Source organism: Camarhynchus parvulus, chromosome 27 (genome assembly GCF_901933205.1).
Source record: "Camarhynchus parvulus chromosome 27, STF_HiC, whole genome shotgun sequence".
NCBI classification, from domain to species: Eukaryota; Metazoa; Chordata; class Aves; order Passeriformes; family Thraupidae; genus Camarhynchus; species Camarhynchus parvulus.
In genome coordinates, this window is record NC_044597.1 from 4822935 (window position 1) to 4839054 (window position 16120).

The 16120-nt window shown below is 57.0% G+C and overlaps 1 protein-coding gene across 1 annotated transcript; it reads right to left on the reverse strand.

Moving 5' to 3' along the window:
- Nucleotides 1-4522: 4522 nt before the first annotated feature.
- NXPH3 (neurexophilin 3) lies at nucleotides 4523-7518 on the reverse strand. The gene is made up of 3 exons (XM_030966044.1): nucleotides 7482-7518; nucleotides 6819-7019; nucleotides 4523-5644 (listed from the first exon to the last, which is right to left on the reverse strand). Exons 1-3 carry the CDS (start codon nucleotides 7516-7518, stop codon nucleotides 4848-4850), a joined length of 1035 nt encoding a protein of 344 aa, XP_030821904.1. The 3' UTR covers nucleotides 4523-4847.
- Nucleotides 7519-16120: the final 8602 nt, after the last annotated feature.

The window sequence follows — 16120 nt, forward strand, 5'->3', positions numbered from 1 at the left end:
CCTCTGGAATTTTTGCCTGCGTTCCTTGGCAATTTCTGATCCCTGAAGCACAAAAATCCCGGGATGTTGCTCCCTCCAGGCTCAGCCATTCCCCCTGCTGAGGAGTTTGGATGGAGTTTCCCAATGGATTTGGTTGGGTGTGGCCAAAATTCCTCGGAATGTTGATCAAATCCAGCCAATTTTGGGAAAGCGGTGCCCAGCGTTCCCTGCATCCCATGGGCAGCTCCAGGGTGAAATTGGGGCTGATCCCAAAACCTCTCGCTCCTGTCCGCGGTTTGGAAATCCTGCTATTGTGGGTAATTAAAATCTCCTAATTAAATTAAGCTCCATCTGGCTGAGCCCGGCGAGCCAAGGAGGGCGTTAATTAAAGATCCCAAGGTTTGCTGTGACCCAGGGCTGGGATGAGCAAATCCCTGGCCGTGGAAAGTGCTGGAGCATCCCAAAATCCAGGAAAATCCAAGGGGAGGGAAAATCCAGGAATGGCTCTGATTGCCCCCAGGGAAAAAAACAGCTGGAGATGGGAGCAGGTGGGAATGGGAATGGGAAAGGGAATGGGAATGGGATGGGAAAGAAACGGAATGGGAATAGGATGGAATGGAATGGAATGGAATGGAATGGAATGGAATGGAATGGAATGGAATGGGGATGGGAATGGAATGGGAATGGGAAAGAAACAGAATGGGAATGTGATGGAATGGGATGGGAATGGGGAATGGAATGGAATAGGAATGGAATGGGAATGGGATGGGAATAAGATGGGAATGGGAATGGAATGGGAACTGGGAATAGGAATGGAATGGGAATGGGAATAAAATGGGAATGGAATGGAAAGGGGAATGGAATGGAAATGGAATGGGAATGGGAATGGAATGGAATGGGAATGGAGGAATGGAATGGGAATGGGAATGGGATGGGAATGGGAACTGGGAATGGAATGGAATGGAATGGAATGGAATGGAATGGGATGGGAAAGGAATGGAATGGAATGGGAATGGGAATGGGATGGGAAAGAAATGGAATGGGAATGGGATGGGAATAAAATGGGAATGGGAATGGAATGGGAACTGGGAATGGGAATGGGAATGGAATGGAATGGAATGGAATGGAATGGGGATGGGAATGGGATGGAAATGGGAATAGAATGGGAATGGGAAAGGGAAGGGAATGGGAATGGAATGGGAATGGGAATATTCCAGGCTGGATTTCAGCATCCAGGGGGATGTGTCAGGTCCTAGAGGTGAGGAGATGGAGCAGAGTTAAGAGCAGGCTGCAATTCCAAAGGTTTGGAAAACACCGGCTGCTCCAGCACTGCCTCACCCCTCGTTTATCCATCATTCCCTGCACAGAATCCATCAGGAATCTCCTTCAGCGCCCTCTCTTCCCTGGGTTTGCCGTTGGGATTGTGTTTTCCTGAGCAGGACACGACATTCCAGAGCCCCCGCGCCTGGAGCTCGGGGTTCCCTCCCGCTTGGGGCTGTTCTCCCACAGCAGTGGGATTTTCCCTCCTGTGGGGAATCCCCCGGGTGGAAGCGGCCGTGCTGGATGCAGTTTGGAACAGAGACATTGGAAAAGCCTGGGAATGTGGGAGCCCTCCCTCCTCCCTGCTTCATCCTCGGAGGCATTCCCGGATCTCCACAGCCACCACAGTTCCATGGGAAGTGGGAGCAGCAGCTCCCAAACCCGGGAGCCCCCCTTGGAATGGGGTGGGGGCTGCTCCCTCCCAGCCTCCCTGAGCCATTCCCGAGGGAGCCGGGAGCCTTCCAGGGCTCCGGAGCCCATCCTGAATCATTGACGGCGTTTCCACTGCAGGCAGGGGCTGGGATCTGAGCTGGGAATTCTCTGCTCAGGCCTTGGAGTCTGAAAGGGATTTGGGCTGGGGCTGGATGAGTTTTCCATCCCTGTCCTTGACAGCTTTCCCTGTTTTATTCCAGGTCTGTGTTTTCCATCCTCCCAAACTTCCCTCTCCCTTTATCCCGCTGCTTCTCCTGCCTGTAGATCCAGGAATGCTGGGTTCCAGCATTCCCAGGAGCTGCTCCCTGATCCCAGGGGATCCAGGCACCTCCTGCAGCCCTCGGAGGAGCCGCTGGAGCTGGAAAAGCCCCCGCAGCCATGGAAAACCTGGCAGGAGCCAGGCTGGCACTGGAGCCGTCCAGCCTCTTCTTTTGGGATTGCATCCCAATCCCTTTGGGAATGCGGCCGTGTGGGAGCGGCTGGGATCCTTCTCTCCTTCCTTCCCTCCCTAAAATTCCCCCTCTGGATGCTGGGAGAGGGTTTGGGATGGGATTCCCGAGGTTTTCCCTCCCTCTTGGCACAGGACAATCCGTGGATGGGGAGAGGTTGGTGGTGGCAACTCCTTCCCGGCAGAGCTTTGTCCTGACCCGTGGATGGGAGGGAAAACAATCCCAGAACCTGCTGGAAAACCGGGAATGTTTGACATCGCTGTTTGTGGGGCAGGGCCGGCCTTTGGGGTCTGGCTGTGATGGGGAAAACCGGGATAACCCCTGGATCAAAGGCAGGAACAGCCCCCAGCGCCGCGAATCCCAGGGATGCTCGGCCCCGCTCGGCTGCCGCGATGGGTTTGGGATTTTTCCTCGGGCGCTGCTGCTCCCGCAGCTCCTCCCCGGCTCCCGCGCGGGCCGCGGCTCCTGGAGCAGGAATTCTCCTCTCCACGCTGGAATAATGGCCCGTCCTGGTCTCCTTAGAAACCGCGGCTCCGCATCCCCTCGGCAGCCGCGCGTCCTTGGAGCCTCCTCCTGCTCCCGCCGCCGATTCTCTGCAATTTCTCCACATTTCTCCACAACTTTTGTGCCGGGATTTTTTTTCGGTTTTGGTTTGTTTTTTAATGAGAGAATTTTAACGATTTTTGTGTCTCCTTCCTCCCGCAAACCTGAGTCCTGTTTTTAGTTCCCCCTCCCTCCCCTCCTCAACCCAAACCTCGCTCCCGTTATTTCCTGCAAAGGAGAAATTTCCCGGAGCTTTTCCCAACTTTCGGGGGCTCTGTGAGGAAAAGTCTCCTCATGGATTCTGAGGCTCCGCGGGTTTTGGGGAGCAGCTCCTGGCTGGATGTGTGAGCTCATCCTGAAATTCTGCCAGCAGCCGGCAAAGAGCTCTGGAGAAGGGATTTATTTTGGGAATAAATAAATTTTGGGAAGTACAAACCCAGCTCCGGGGGCAGGACCTGTCCTGTGAGGGTGGGAAGGAATTTTTGGAGTTGGCCTGGTGCTCTGGATTCAGGGAATTCAGGGGGGAAAGGGAAGGGAAGCGGCTTTTTTTGGTCTTTTCTGGAGGAGGGAAGGTGCCAGTGGGAGACGGAAGTTTGGATGTCTGCGAAGGGGAGGAGGTTGGGAATGCCCCAAAAATAGGAGCCTGAAATTCGGATGTCTGGGAAGGGGAGGAGATGGGAACACCTGGGAGCTGGGAATGCCCAGATAGGTGAGAGACTGAAATTCGGATGTCTGGGGAAAGGGAGGCAATTTGGAACATCACAAAAATGGGAGCCTGAGGTTTGGATTCCTGGGGAAGGGGAGGAAATTGGGAATACCCACACAAAGGGAGTCTGGCAGCCCAAAGCTGGAGCTGGACTCGGGCCTGGATCGCGGCCATCATTCCCAACCCCACACGTTTGTTTTCCCTCTCCATCCACAAAAAACTCCGGCCCTGCCTCGGTGCCACCGTGAGCGCTTTATTCCCTCCCCGGGGCGGCGCGGGGGAGTTCCCGTTCCTCGTTCCTTCCCTGGGGATGAAATCCCGGCCCTGAGCTCCCGTTCCCATCCCTCTGCCCGGGAACGGCGGCGCCGGGCAGCGGGCAGGGATCGGGACTGGGGCAGGAATCCGGGCAGGATCAGGGCAGGGATGGGGACAGGGATCCGGGCAAGAATCCAGGCAGGGATCAGGGGATGGAGGGGAAGCCGGGGTGAATCAGCCCCCGCGGCGATCCCTCGCTGTTCCCGCACACCGGGCCCGCTCCGCCGGGATTGCCCCACCCGGGAATGCAGCTCCGGGTCCCCGAGCCCCCCGCGGCACCGGCCTGGCGTGGGGAGAGCCCCCCTGCCCACCCCGGCAGCCTTTGGGATGGGAGATCCCCCCCCAGTTCCTGCAGAGCCGGGATGTGGGGCAGCCGGGGGGTGCCCGGGGGCAGTGGCACCGTCAGGCGGCTTTTCCCCCCTTTCCCGAGCTCCTCCCGCTCTCCAGGGGTTGTGACCCTTCCTCCGGAGCCCTTTTAACCTGGAATCCCCGATCCCAACCAGGCCGAGCCATTATTGCACTGAGGAACTCGAGTCCCGACCGTGGCTCTGTCCTGATCGCACATCCCAAACCCGGCCCTCGCTCCACATCCCGGGGCCGCCGCTGCCGCTCTTCCCACCGGGGAAAATGGGAAATTCTCCTCTTCCTTCCACGCCTGCGGTTTTCCCAGGGAGCATCCCGTGCTCCAAAACCACCGCCATCCCTCCCTCCCTCCCTCCCACCCACCCCTGCTGCCCCCGGGATCTCGGGAATCGCAGCCCCAGAATCCCGGCCCGGGAATTGCAGCCTGGGAATCGCTGTCCGGGAATGGTGGGCCGGGAATCCCGGGAATCTCTGCCCCGGGAATCGCGGGAATCTCTGCCCCAGGCATCCCGGGAATCGCTGCCCCGGGAATCGCTGCCCCGGGGATAGCGGGAATCGCTGCCCGGGAATGGTGGCCCAGGAATCCCGGGAATCGCTGTCCCGGGGATCCCGGGAATCTCTGCCCCGGGAATCCCGGGAATCGGTATCGCTGCCCCGGGAATCGCGGGAATCCCGGGAATCGCTGCCCGGGAATGGTGCCCCGGGAATCGCGGGAATCCCGGGAATCGCTGCCCCGGGGCTCACCCCGAGGGGAAGTAGGGCCGCTGGCTGTGCTTGCTGTAGTCGGGACACACCTTCTGCACCAGGCGGTAGTCGCTGCTGTAGAAGGTGATGTACACGCACACGGCGCGGAAGGGCTGCGAGCACAGCCAGGCTGCGCGGCTCTGCGTGTGCTCCTGCGAGCACGTCTTGGCCGGGTCGAAGGTGCACAGCGAGGTCTTCCTGGCCCGGGCCACCTGCTCCGACTCCACGCGGCAGTTGAACACCTTGGACTCCTTGGCCTCGATGAAGATTTGCTGCTCCAGGTCGAACTGCACGGCCTTGGTGGGGGGCACGAGGCTCACGGAGATGTTGCCGTGGCCCGTGGAGTTGTGCTGGAAGAAGACGTTGACGCTGCCGTTGCCGTGATCCACGACCTTGCCCGTGATCAGCAGGTTCAGCTTCACCGTCTTGATGTTGGAGTAAAAGTCTCCCCAGCCGAAAAGCTTCTGCAGCCTGCCCGGGGCGGGCCGCGGGTCCCGCTGTGCCCGGGGGCCGAGCTCCGGCCCGGCCCGTTCACCGGGGCTGCCCCGGGATCCCACCCGGGCCGGTTCACCGGGGCTGCCCCGGGATCCCACCCGGGCCGGTTCACCGGGGCTGCCCCGAGCTCCCGGGAGCCGCTGCCCGGCCCCGGCAGGGTCCGGTTCTGCTGCGGGGCCGGGCTCAGGCCCGGGAGGGGCTTTGGGGAGAGCAGCTCCCGCAGCTTCGGGGCTCTCCCGCGGGCCCGGGGCTCGCCTGGATCCGCTCCTTTCTCGGGTTCCTCTGGAGCGCAGAACACCTGGATGGGGGGATGGAGGAGCTGCTGGTGGCACCGAGCCCTGCCAGCCCCTTCCCCAGTGCCCCCCACCCCTGGAGCCCCTTCCCCATGATCACCGAGCCCTTCCAGCCCCTTCCCCATGGTCACCGACCCCTGCCAGCGCCTTCCCCATTGTCACCCACCCCTGGAACCCCTTCCCCATGGTCACCCAGCCCTGCCAGCCCCTTCCCCAGTGTCACCGACCCCTCCCAGCCCCTTCCCCATGGTCACCCACCCCTGCCAGCCCCTTCCCCAGTGTCACCCAGCCCTTCCAGCCCCTTCCCCATGATCACCGAGCCCTTCCAGCCCCTTCCCCATGGTCACCCACCCCTGCCAGCCCCTTCCCCATGCCCACCGACCCCTGCCAGCCCCTTCCCCATGGTCACCCACCCCTGCCAGCCCCTTCCCGAGCCTCGCAGCCCCGATTTCCCCTTTATTCTGTTCTCTTTCCCCTCCGGCAGCGGCCCCTCGAGCTCTCCTCCCTCCCGGCTGCTCCGGGAATGGGTGCGAGCAGCCAGAATGGCTCCGGTTCTCTCTCTGCCCGCTCAGGGCGCAGCTCCTGCACCCCCTGTGCCCTCACCGCCACCCCTGCGCCCCCTCCATCCCCGCCATGGCCTGGGGACCCCCGGGGCAGGGGGACAGCGCAGGACAGGGGACAGCGGAGCGGAGCTGTCACCCGAGGAGCTGCCCCGGGCTCCTCCGCCAGCTCCGCTCCCGGAACCCCCAAATCCCACATCCAGGGGGGCTGGGGGCACCGGGGGGGCTGGAACCGCATCGCCCGGGGCTGGGGGACCCAGAAAAGCCGCGGGTGCCCGGGGCTGACCCGGCCGAGGAGGCGGCGGGAAGCGGAGGGAGCTCCGGGAAGCGGAGCCCGGAGCCGGCCCCGGCTCTGCCCCAGCCCTCCCCGGGCTGCCGAGCGGGGCTGCGGGGTGCGGATTTCTGGGGCGATCCGGAGCCTTCTCCTCGGCAGCCCTGCCCGCTCCCCGCGGCCGAATAACAGAAGTTTTGGGACGCGTTTTTCCCCCGGGGGGCGGGCAGAGATGCGGGCTCGGCTTCGGGGGTCGCTGCCGCTCCCCGCACGCCCCATCCCCGAGGCTGCGCGACCCCCGGTGGCCGCAGCCCCCGTCCCCCCCTGCCCTGCCCGCCCGGCGCTCACCAGCAGCGCGATGCTGCCCTGGAGGAGGAGGAGGAGGACGCAGCTCCGAGGAAGATGCATTTTCCAGCCGGCGCCGCCGCCTTCTCCGCGGCTCCGCTTCGGGGAGGGTTTCGCCGGGATTTTCCTCCTTTTCCCGTCTTTCCCTCCCTTCTCCTCCAGCGTCAGCGAGGGGAAGGGGGGGTTCCCCTGCGGAGCGGCTCCCTACGGCCCCCCCCGGCCCATGGTGGCCCCGGCAGCTCCCGCCCCGCGGGGCCGCTCCGGGTCCGGGCGAGGCGCGGCGGCTTCACCGGCGGCCGCCGCCGTGCCCGCGTCCCCTGGGCTGTCCCCTCCCCTGTCCCCCTGCCCGCCCCGCCGCCTCCCGGCCCCCCCGGCCGCCCCTGCGCTGCCCCGAGTCTCAGGGAAACTCCGCTCCATGCCCGGCTCGCTCCATCCCTGCTCGCTCCGGCTCCGCTCCCGCCTCCCCCGCCAGGTGCCGGGGCCGAGCGGCACCTCCGGAGTAACCCTTTGGTGCCCGCGGCCCAGCAGAGCCCCCCGAGGGGGTCCCTGGGGGATGGGGGAGCCCTGGGGGGCTCTGGGGGGGCTCTGGCAAAATCCCCATCGCTCCCTCGGGAGGGGCAGCACTGGGAGAACTGGAGCCGACTGGGATGGGGGGACAAGGGGCACCCGCGGGGATGCCCGGCTCTGTCCTTGTCCCCGGCATCGCCCTCTGGGATCGGCCCCGTTCCCCCTCCAGGGAAAGGCAAAAGCCCTCGGTGACCTCGGTTTCCAGTTTATCCACAAAGGAACGGCAGGGATCCCCTAGCAAGCAGCCGGAGGCCGCTGCTTTGGGATCTGTGGTGGCTTTTAGCCCGTGGAGGGCAGCAGTTCTCCTTTCCCCACCTTCCCGGAGAAGTTGGAATACCGGGAATTAACTTCCCATGGGCAGGACTGGGATCAAACCCGGGATTCTCCCGGCCTGAGGAGAAAAATCCCTTTTCTTTGCATCCCTTTGTGCTCCTCTCCACATCCCTCCCTCATCCCCCCTTTCCCTGAGCTGCTTTGGGAAGCAAAACCGGAGCGAATTCCCGGGATGATCCCGGTGTGGAGCGGGATCGCTGCCCGCCCCCATCTGCTCTGGACGGGGATTTTTGGGAAGGGGAGCCAGGCTGGGCTCCTGCAGCGCTGCTCGGCTCCTCCTGGAATCCTCGGAAAGCCGAGCCCTGCTGCAAATCCGACCTTGGGCAGGGATTTCCTGGGAGCTGGGTCGGGGTTTATCCCCCGAGCAGCTTCCCTGGGGACGCGGGAGGGCAGGGGGATGCGGCGGGAACGGATTCCTCAGGGAAAAGTGGGATTTGGTGGCCTCGGAGCCTCTCCCAACATTTCCGATCCTGCCCTTCTCAGACTCCTCCTGAATCCCAGAGGAGATCCCGGCTCCTGCGCCAGAGGGAGCAAAAAAGTGACGGATCCCCCCAGAAAGCCTCCCTGGCACCCCGGGCCGGTAAATCCCGGGATCCAGGAGCGCCTGGAGGGGTTTTGGTGCCTCGGAGGTGGGAGCCGAGGCTCATCAGGCCCTTCCCGGAGCTTCTTTGCCGGGTTTCTGTTGCCCTCTAGCGGGACCCGGCGCTGGGAAGAGCGGTCGGGACTGGGGGAGCCGAGGAAATTCAGGAAATTCAGGAAATTCAGGAAATTCAGGAAATTCAGGAAATTCAGGAAAGGAAAGGAAAGGAAAGGAAAGGAAAGGAAAGGAAAGGAAAGGAAAGGAAAGGAAAGGAAAGGAAAGGAAAGGAAAGGAAAGGAAAGGAAAGGAAAGGAAAGGAAAGGAAAGGAAAGGAAAGGAAAGGAAAGGAAAGGGAAGGAAAGGGAAGGAAAGGGAAGGAAAGGGAAGGAAAGGGAAGGAAAGGGAAGGAAAGGGAAGGAAAGGGAAGGAAAGGGAAGGAAAGGGAAGGAAAGGGAAGGAAAGGAAAGGAAAGGGAAGGAAAGGAAAGGAAAGGAAAGGAAAGGAAAGGAAAGGAAAGGAAAGGAAAGGAAAGGAAAGGAAAGGAAAGGAAAGGAAAGGAAAGGAAAGGAAAGGAAAGGAAAGGAAAGGAAAGGAAAGGAAAGGGAAAGGAAAGGAAAGGGAAAGGAAAGGAAAGGAAAGGAAAGGAAAGGAAAGGAAAGGAAGGAAGGAAGGAAGGAAGGAAGGAAGGAAGGAAGGAAGGAAGGAAGGAAGGAAGGAAGGAAGGAAGGAAGGAAGGAAGGAAGGAAGGAAGGAAGGAAGGAAGGAAGGAAGGAAGGAAGGAAGGAAGGAAGGAAGGAAGGAAGGAAGGAAGGAAGGAAAAGGGCAGGATTGGCTCCTGCGGCTCCCCCAGCCGCTCTTGTTGTGGCTTTTGAGGTTTTAACCAATTAAAGGAACAAATTGTCCATTTGAGTGAAACCCACGCTGCGAATCCCAGTCCCGGGGGATCCCGATCCCGAGCCAAAATCCCAGCCAGCAGCAGGAGAAAAATCAATTTTTATCTGAGAAAATCGAGCGAACCCTGAAGCTTCCTCCCTTCTGTCGACAAAACCCTTTCCCCCCCTGCCTTTTTAATTTTTTTTGGCTCAGATATTCCTGTTCTTTTTTATCTAAAGGGTTGGGATGAGAAGGCTGAACTGAGGTTTAGCGAGACAGGGATGGGGACACGCTCCCAGCCAGGCTTTCTCTGGAAAAAGGGAGGAATTTGGGGCTAAAATCTGTTATTTTGATACAGAGCTGATTAAAGCGCAGCCCTTTTCCAAGAGAATTTCTCCAGCCTAATTGGATTTGCTTTCCCCGTTCCCGTGCACTCCTTGTTTGGTTATTTATGGAAAACATCTGTCCGAGGCCTGGCAGCTCCCTGAGCTGGGAATTCAGGGAAAATCTTGGGGATTTTTTTTGGGGAAAAACATCAAAATATTGGGGGGGACAGGGGGGCGGCCAGCAGGGCAGGGAAAAGCCCCAATTCCATGGGAAAAATGGAATTTTCCTGGCTGGAAAAATCACGTTTCCTCCCCCCAGTTGTGCTGGGATGAAGCCAGGGATGGTTTTTCCAGGTAAAAATCGGGATTGGTGTCCCAGAGCTGACCCAGCCGTGATTAACCCGGGGTAATTAATCCAATTAATCCCGGGGTGGGACACGGCAGAGGCCGAGCTGGTCCGGGCTGATCACTCTGGAGATGTCCGTCCTTCCCCGGGGATTTTATGGATTTTGGGAATTTTTCCCTCATTTTCCCACTCCCAGGAGGGCTGGGGCTGAGGGAATTGGTGCCACTGGAGCCAAATTCCAGTGGGAGTCTCCCAATTCCAGAGGGAATATCCTCATTCCATCAGGAATCTCCCCAATTCCAGCAGGAATCTCCTCATTCCATCAGGAATCTCCTAGTTCCAGCAGGAATTTCCAAATTCCAGTGGGAATCTCCCAATTCCAGCAGGAATCTCCTCATTCCATCAGGAATCTCCTAGTTCCAGCAGGAATTTCCAAATTCCAGTGGGAATCTCCCAATTCCAACAGGAATTTCCCTAATTCCATCAGGAATCTCCCAATTCCAGCAGGAATTTCACTGGATTTCCCAGTTTCAGTGGGAATTTCACTGGATTTTCCCCCCATTTCAGAGGGAATTTCAGTGCATTTCCCCCCCCTCATTGTAGCTGGATTTTCACTGGATTTTTCCCCCATTTCAGTGGGAATTTCACTGGATTTCTCAGTTGCAGTGGGAATTCCACTGAATTTCCCAGTTTCAGTGGGAATTCCACTGGATTTCCCCCCAATTTCAGCAGGAATTTCGCTGGATTTCCCCCCATTTCAGTGGGAATTTCACTGAATTTCCTCCCCCACTTGAGAGGGAATTTCTGTGGATTTTCCCCCATTTCAGTGGGAATTTCACTGGATCCCCCCCCCTCTCATTTTAGTGGGATTTTCGCTGGATTTCCCCCCCATTTCAGCAGGAATTTCACTGGATTTCCCCCCAATTTCAGCAGGAATTTCGCTGGATTTCCCCCCATTTCAGTGGGAATTTCACTGAATTTCCTCCCCCACTTGAGAGGGAATTTCTGTGGATTTTCCCCCATTTCAGTGGGAATTTCACTGGATCCCCCCCCCTCTCATTTTAGTGGGATTTTCGCTGGATTTCCCCCCCATTTCAGCAGGAATTTCACTGGATTCCCCCAATTTCAGTGGGAATTTCACTGGATTTCCCCCAATTTCAGTGGGCATTTCACTGAATTTCCTCCCCCACTTGAGAGGGAATTTCTGTGGATTTTCCCCCATTTCAGTGGGAATTTCGGTGAATTTCCCCCCATTTCAGTGGGAATTTCACTGGATTTCTCAGTTGCAGTGGGAATTCCACTGAATTTCCCCCCATTTCAGTGGGAATTTCACTGGATTTTCCCCCATTTCAGCGGGAATCTCTCTCTCTCTCGCATTCCCGGCTTGGATCCGTGTGAGCTTCCCGAGCTCCCCCCGCTGGGAACGCGCGGAGGGTGAAACCCGAGCCGAGCCCGGCTGATGCCAGAGCCCGGCTGGGAGAGAGCGAAGGGAGGGAAAAACATCCCGGACCTCCCCGGGAAAGCGGGAATGTCCGCGGGAATTCATCCCAGAACCGCCTGGCTGCGTCCCAGCCTGGCGCTGGGACAGGGGCGCGTTCCTAAGGAGGGAGCGGGTCCCAAATCCGGGCTGCGAACGGAGGGGCTGCAACCCCAAAATCTGGGCTGGAACCCCCAAAATCTGGGTGGGTACCCCAAAATCTGAGCTGGAACTCCCAAAATCTGGGCTAGAATCCCAAAATCTGGGCTAGAACCCCCAAAATCTGTGCGGACACCCCAAAATCTGGGCTAGAATCCCAAAAATCTGGACGGGTATCCCAAAATCTGTGCGGGCACCCCAAAGTCTGGGCTAGAATCCCAAAATCTGGGCGGGCACACCAAAATCAGGGTGAGCACCCGAAAATCAGAGCTGGAACCCCCAAAATCTGTGCGGACACCCCAAAATCTGGGCTAGAATATCAAAATCTGGGCTAGAATCCCAAAAATCTGGACGGGTATCCCAAAATCTGTGCGGGCACCCCAAAGTCTGGGCTAGAATCCCAAAAATCTGGACGGGTATCCCAAAATCTGTGCGGGCACCCCAAAGTCTGGGCTAGAATCCCAAAATCTGGGCGGGCACACCAAAATCAGGGTGAGCACCCGAAAATCAGAGCTGGAACCCCCAAAATCTGTGCGGACACCCCAAAATCTGGGCTAGAATATCAAAATCTGGGCTAGAATCCCAAAAATCTGGACGGGTATCCCAAAATCTGTGCGGGCACCCCAAAAACTGGGCTAGAATCCCAAAATCTGGGTGGGTACCCCAAAATCTGGGTGGGTACCCCAAAATCTGAGCTGGAACTCCCAAAATCTGGGCTAGAATCCCAAAATCTGGGCTAGAACCCCAAAAATCTGTGCGGACACCCCAAAATCTGGGCTAGAATACCAAAATCTGGACGGGTATCCCAAAATCTGTGCGGGCACCCCAAAGTCTGGGCTAGAATCCCAAAATCTGGGCGGGCACACCAAAATCAGGGTGAGCACCCGAAAATCAGAGCTGGAACCCCCAAAATCTGTGCGGACACCCCAAAATCTGGGCTAGAATATCAAAATCTGGGCTAGAATCCCAAAAATCTGGACGGGTATCCCAAAATCTGTGCGGGCACCCCAAAATCTGGGCTAGAATTCCAAAATCTGGGTGGGTACCCCAAAATCTGAGCTGGAACTCCCAAAATCTGGGCTAGAATCCCAAAATCTGGGCTAGAATACCAAAATCTGGGCTGGAACCCCAAAATCTGATCTGGAACCCTCAAAATCTGGGCTAGAATCCCAAAATTTGCGCTCGAACACCAAAATCTGAGCTGGAACCCCAAAACCTGGGCGAGTGTCCCAAAATCTGGGCTAGAATCCCGAAATCTGTACGGGCATCCCAAAATCGGGTCTGGCACCCCAAAATCGGGGCTGGCACCCCAAAATCCGGGCTCTCAGCGCAGTTCTGGGCCCGGGAGCGGCTCCGGGGGGATTTGGGACCCTCGGGGGGCCCGGCCGAGCCCCCCCGGCCCCTCCGGGCTCCTCCGCAGCGCTCGGGGCGCCCCCGAGGCCGGGATGGGGACAGAGGGACAGAGGGACAGAGGGACAGAGGGACAAAGGGACCTTTCAGGGCCGGGATGTGACTCAGGGCGCCGTCCCCGCAGCCGGGGGTTGAGCTTTGTCCTTTGTCCTGCTGCGGCCGGGGCTTCCCGCCGGGACACAGAGCCAATTCCCGATGTTTCACCAGAGAATTCCCGATTTTTTCACCAGAGAATTCCCGATTTTTTCACCAGAGAATTCCTGATTTTTCTCCCAGTGAATTCCCGATGTTTTACCAGCCAATTCCTGAAGTTTCACCAGTGAATTTCTGATTTTTCCACCAGAGAATTCCTGATGCTTCACCAGAGAATTCCTGATTTTTTCACCAGAGAATTCCTGATGTTTCTACCAGAAAATTCCCCATGTTTCACCAGAGAATTCCTGATTTTTCTCCCAGTGAATTCCCGATGTTTTACCAGCCAATTCCTGAAGTTTCACCAGTGAATTCCTGATTTTTTCGCCAGAGAATTCCTGATGCTTCACCAGAGAATTCCCCACGTTTTTACCAGAGTATTCCCGATTTTTTTCCAGCAAATTCCTGATTTTTCCACCACTGAATTCCCAATGTTTTCACTAAGGAATTCCCTATGTTTTACCAGAGAATTCCTGATGTTCTCACCAGAGAATCCCTGATTTTTCCACCAGCCAATTCCCAATGTTTTCACCAAGGGATTCCCGATGTTTTACCAGCCAGTTCCCAATGTTTCACCAGAGAATTCCCAACGTTTTCACCAGCCAATTCCAGATGTTCTCACCACTGAATTCCCAATGTTTCCACCAGAGAATTCCTGATGTTTCCACCAGCCAATTCCCAGTGTTTTCACCAGAGAATTCCCGATATTTTACCAGCAAATTCCTGATTTTTCCACCACTGAATTCCCAATGTTTTCACCAAGGAATTCCCGATGTTTTACCAGAGAATTCCCCATGTTTCACCAGGGAATTCCTGATTTTTCCACCACTGAATTCCCAATGTTTTCACCAAGGGATTCCTGATGTTTTACCAGCTAGTTCCTGAAGTTTCCACCAGAGAATTCCCAACGTTTCCACCAGCCAGTTGCTGACATTCTCACCACTGAATTCCCAATGTTTTCACCAAGGGATTCCCGATGTTTTCACCAGAGAATTTCTGATTTTTCCACCAGAGAATTCCCAATGTTTCACCAGAGAATTCTCCATGTTTCACCAACCAATTCCCGATGTTTCCACCAGAGAATTCCTGATGTTTTGCCAGACAATTCCTGAAGTTTCCACCAGTGAACTCCCAATGTTTTCACCAAGGAATTCTGGATGTTTTACCAGAGAATTCCTGATTTTTCCACCAGTGAATTCCCAATGTTTCACCAGCCAATTCCAGACGTTCTCACCACTGAATTCCCAATGTTTTCACCAAGGGATTCCCGATGTTTTCACCAGAGAATTCCCGATTTTTCCATCAGAGAATTCCCGATGATTCACCAAGGAATTCCCGAATTTTTTCCTCCAGCAGGAGCTGCGGGCCAGAATCCCCTCCTGGCTCACACAGGCCCCCAAAATTGTCCCCAGGTGTCCCCAGGTGTCCCCAGGTGGGGCTGGACGGGCGCCTTGGCTCAGCCAGGACGGTCCTGGGGCTCATCCCAAAGATTCCCAGCTGGATCTGGGGTTCCCAGCCAGTCCTGCCCGTGGGAAGGGGATCCAGGGGGATTTGGGTCCCTTACGGGGGATTTGGGTCCCTCCAGGGGTATTTGGGTTTCCAGGGAGGATTTGGGTCCCTCAAATGGGATTTGGGTCCCTCCAGGGGAATTTGGGTCCTTCCAGGGAGGATTTGGGTCTCTCAAGGGGGGTTTTGGGTCCTTGCAGGGGAATTTGTGTCCCTCTAGGGGGATTTGGGTTTCCAGGAGGGATTTGGGTCCTTCCAGGGTGATTTGGGTCCCTCCAGGTGGATTTTGGTCCCTCCAAGGGGGGATTTGGGTCCTTCCAGGGAGGATTTGGGTCCCTCAAATGGGATTTGGGTCCGTCCAGGGGGATTTGGGTTTCCAGGAGGGATTTGAGTCCCTCCAGGGGGTTTGGGGTCCTTCCAGGGGAATTTGGGATTTGGGTCCCTCCAGTGAGGATTTGGGTACCTCCAGGGGGGTTTGGGGTCCTTCCAGGGATAATTTGGGTCCTTCCAAGGGGAATTTTTGTCCCTCCAGGGAGGATTTGGGATTTGGGTCCCTCCAGGGGGATTCGGGTCCTTCCAGTGAGGATTTGGGTCCTTCCAGGGAGGATTTGGGTTTCCAGGAGGGATTTGGGTCCCTTAAGGGGGATTTGGGTCCATCCAGGGGGGATTTGGGTCCCTCAAGGGGGGATTTGGGTCCTTCCAGGGATAATTTGTGTCCCTCCAGGGAGGATTTGGGATTTGAATCCCCAGGAATAACACTCAGGGCGGCCGAATGCTCCGAACCCCTTTGGATGCGGGAGCAGGATCTGGGAGGTCGGGACTGGGAAGGAAAAACAACCCCGGGGCTGGGAAATCAGCAGGAAACCATCCGGGGATAATCAGGGATATTTTTAGGATCCCGGCCCGGGGTTGGACTGGGAACGGAATCGGCGTCCAAGGCGGAATGTGCAGCAAAATCCCACAAAAACAAACGGGGAAAATCCCCCGGGAGCCGAGAGCTCATCCCAAACCTTGGCCGCGCTGCCCGGGAGCGGCCGCGCTCCCTAATTAACGCCGGGTTAATTAAGGATGGGATGACATTTGGACGGCCTGGCTCGGCCTGGCTCTGGGCTGGGATATTTTGGGATGTTTTTGGGATGTTCTGAGATGTTTTTGGGATGTTCTGAGATTTTTTGGGTCGTTTTTGGGATGTTTTTGGGATGTTTTTGTGGTGTCTTCGGATGTCTTAGGGGTGTCTTTGGATGTCTTAGGATGTTTTTAGGATATTTTTGGGATGTTCTGGGATGTCTTAGGATGTATTGGGGATGGTTTTGGGATGTTTTGTGGTGGTTTTGGGATATCTTTGGATGTCTTAGGAAATTTTCGGGATGTTTCGAGACATTTCTGGGATGGTTTTGAGATATTTTTTGGAGGTTCCGGGATGTTTTGGGGATGATCTGGGGATGGTTTTGGGGATGGTTTTGGGATGGTTTTGGGATTTTTTGGGATGGTTTTGGGATGTTTTGGGATGGTTTTGGGATGAGCTGGAATGGAACT

What these genes read in the sequence shown, in the direction of transcription:
- NXPH3 (XM_030966044.1), bottom strand. Translation starts at nt 7,518, where the DNA reads ATGCCGGGGACAAGGACAGAGCCGGGCATCCCCGCGG. An exon ending in AGAGCCGGGCATCCCCGCGG is followed by an intron (nt 7,020 to 7,481) that starts GTGCCCCTTGTC and finishes GGGGGGCCGTAG; the next exon opens with GGAGCCGCTCCGCAGGGGAA. An exon ending in AGGGCAGCATCGCGCTGCTG is followed by an intron (nt 5,645 to 6,818) that starts GTGAGCGCCGGG and finishes CCCCCCATCCAG; the next exon opens with GTGTTCTGCGCTCCAGAGGA.